Source organism: Melopsittacus undulatus, chromosome 6 (genome assembly GCF_012275295.1).
Source record: "Melopsittacus undulatus isolate bMelUnd1 chromosome 6, bMelUnd1.mat.Z, whole genome shotgun sequence".
Lineage (NCBI taxonomy): Eukaryota > Metazoa > Chordata > Aves > Psittaciformes > Psittaculidae > Melopsittacus > Melopsittacus undulatus.
The window spans coordinates 71911340-71914457 of record NC_047532.1 but is presented as its reverse complement, the minus strand read 5'-3'; the positions used below and the strand labels follow the sequence as shown (position 1 = coordinate 71914457).

Genomic DNA, 3118 nt, shown 5'->3' with positions numbered 1-3118 from the left:
ACCTACCGCCCGCACACACAGCTCCACAGCCACCACCTCCCGCTGCGCCCGGCCCGCGCCACGCCGCGATGGCGGCTCCGCCTCCGGGTGAAAGGTCAGAGGGCGGGAATGAAGGAGGGAGCGGGCAGGCGCGATGATGGCGGCCGGGTTGTCGCGGAGCAGCAAGAAGGGGAAGGTCAGCCGGCGGCGTGAAGGTAGGCTTCGGGTTCGCACTTCCATCCCGGTGCTTTGGGATTTGCCTTTAGGGGCGCACACAGCTTGCTATACTTGGGGGACTGCCTGGGCGGGCTCGGCGGCGGGCGGAGTGATGGGTGTCAGACACCCCGCTGTCCCCTAGGGCCCGATGGTGGTGCAGCCTGTCGGGAAACGGCGTATTCCAAGGATAACAGCCCGTTTGGGACCCTACCTGGAGTACTGCGTCCAGCTCTGGAGTCCTCAGTGCAGGAAAGACATGGACCTGTTGGAGAGGGGGCCAGGAGAGGGTCATAAAAATCATTAGAGAGCTGGAGCACTTCTGTGAGGAAAGGCTGATAAACTTGGGATTGTTCAGTTTAGAGAAGACTTCGGGGAGACCTAATTGCGGCCTTTCAGTTCTTAAAAGGAGCCTATAAAGGTGGGGGAGACTTTTTAGCAGCACCTGTTGCAATAGAAGAAGGGGTGATGGTTTTAAACTGAAAGAGGAGAGATTTAGGCTGGATTTGGGGAAGAAATGTTTTACACTGAGGGTGGTAAAATAATGGCATGCGTTACCCAGAGAGGTGGTGGGTGTTCCATCCTTGGAGACATTCAAGACCAGACTGGATGTGGTTCTGGGCAACTTGCTCTAGCTGCGGATGTCCCTGCACATTGCAGGGGAAGTTATAATAGGTGAGCATGGAAGGTGCCTTCCAACCCAAACCATTCTATGATTGTATGGTTGTTGTCCCTCACTATGTTCCTTGTCTGAAGGGAGCCACTGCCCTCGTCCCCCATGTCAGTATGCACGTCAGGGCAGGCAGAGCTTTAGGGCAGCCTGCAGAGGTGAGCGGAGAACCAGGGTGAGTGTGACTGGCAGAAAGTTACTGTCAGAATTACTTTTCCTTTAGCTTTCCAACTATATGCAGAACATGATGAGTGAGAGTATGAAGAGAGCTGGGCCTGTCTGGCCTCAAACTTATGGAAAGCATGTCCAACTGGTTGCTGAATGATTACTGAGGTCACTCAGCCACAAAAGCAAGTTTCTAAGCAATTCTTGTGATTATGCTTACTGTTTAGAGGTATAATATTTTTCAGGTTCCACGATTTTCCACTGTTAAAAAAGTACACTCACTTCTGTATTACTATGCTTGTATATTTGTTTTCTAGGAAATAAGAATCCAGATGCTCTGAAGAATGAAGATGCTGCTCAAAGGTATAATTTCTAACTAATAATTTGTGGCATTCATGTTAATTTGCCCTAGTTTGAAATCTCATTCTCTGCCTCACATGAGTTTTTGCTTTCTCAGAGTACCATGGCTAACTTCAGACAATTGCCAGCATCCCCATCTTGCAGGCTTGTTTGGAGTGATGCTGTGTAACTTCTAACAGCATGCACATACATACCTTGGATAATACGCTAATAGTTTATGACTCTAATCTTCACAATTGTATTTCCTTAGTCTGTAGTGCTTGCTTTTTGTCATCATCGCTTCTCTGCATATCTGCTGTTTTTCTTTATTCACTTTAAAACCAAACTTGAGAAGAAAAAACACTTTTTGCCATGGACATTTACCTGAATATTCACTTGGTTCTATAACAGAGGTAGATTTCCAGCATAAACCTCTGTTGGTTAAGACAGCAGAGTTGCCTGTTCATTGACTGCTTCCTTGGAAAGCACTACCAAATGGAGATCAAGCAGAAATTGTTGTTTTCTGGGTGTTTGCTGGTAACAGAGTAGTGGCAAGACTAAGGAGCACTCAAGAAATCTACTGAAGTAGGATTTATTAGTTTTATTCCTTCCCTTACTTTGTACCCTCACACTTAGTCTTGTTCCAGGCCTTTTTTCTTCCTGCTCTTTATGTTTCATCCAGCTCCCATTCTCCTGACAGCACTCCCTAAGTTGTTCATCGCAGACTCTTCGTGCTGTCAGTCCTGTGTTTCCCTCTCCTGCAAGAAAAGTTGTGTAACCTTGTATGTCAATAATGAAATGCAAAAAGAATCAATGCTTTTCCTGACCATGTGGAAATAAAGCAAACCAGGATTGGAAACTCCTTTGTGGTTACTCCAGAATTATTTGTGCATCACTTTGTACTTTTGCTTTGTTTGCCCAACATGGTGTGATGCAGAAAAATGTAAGCTACTGTATTTCAGAAAGATAAAGGTACAATGGGAGAATTGTTAATGAAGTCTGCCCTCTGTGTCTGTTCTGTTACAGGAAAGCAGCTCTGGAGGCTGCTGTGAGAAAGAAGATTGAATTTGAAAAAAAGGCGTTGAATATTGTTGAACAGCTCCTGGAAGAGAGCATTACTGAAGAGTTCCTTCTGAATTGTGTAGGTGTTGCAAGTTTCATACTGTTCTGTATTTTTGTGTTCAGATTTACTTATTTAAGTTCTTGGAATGATTTACTGCAGTTTAAAATAGACGAACCACTTATTCCCTCTCATCAGCTCTGATGATGATTGCCTTATTTTAAGGGTTCTGCTGCTGCTGATTGCCTTATTTCCAAGGGCTCTATGGTGAAAACATGTCCTAGTTTTGCAGGACCATTCATTTATTAATCCTCACTTTAATAACACAGTCTTTGTTGATGCCTTTGTGGTTCTGGGCTGATAGACGAAGTATAAAAGTTTAGGTCTATTATCACATCATCTGTGAATTTAGACAAAGTGTCTGTAATGCTCCACAGCTTGTTAAGCAACACAGTTTTGCGGGAATGGTATGATGATTGCTTCTGTTAAGGTTGTAAATAGGAGTAAAAAGCCATATAAATCAAAGAAAATTATTGAAGTAGGTGCCACACTAGAGACAAAATTATGAAGATCTTGTATATGTAAGAAGCGCCCATGTCCGTCTTCTTTCCCTGTTTACCTTGTTACTGTTTTTACTGTATAGGTTCTAAGTGTTGTTTATTAAACTGTGTAGGTAACTGTTACAAAATTAA

The 3118-nt window shown here is 44.2% G+C and overlaps 1 protein-coding gene across 2 annotated transcripts in view; it reads left to right on the top strand.

The window, feature by feature from the left end:
• The first annotated feature begins 129 nt into the window (after positions 1 to 129).
• RPAP2 (RNA polymerase II associated protein 2) overlaps positions 130 to 3118 on the top strand; it is a 38937-nt gene continuing 35948 nt past the window's right edge. For both annotated transcript variants that reach the window (XM_034064260.1, XM_034064261.1), the window contains exons 1-3: positions 130 to 194; positions 1345 to 1390; positions 2393 to 2507. In XM_034064260.1, the coding sequence (XP_033920151.1) occupies positions 134 to 194; positions 1345 to 1390; positions 2393 to 2507 (222 nt within the window). In that variant the 5' untranslated portion in view covers positions 130 to 133. The remainder of the gene's footprint in view (positions 195 to 1344; positions 1391 to 2392; positions 2508 to 3118) is intronic.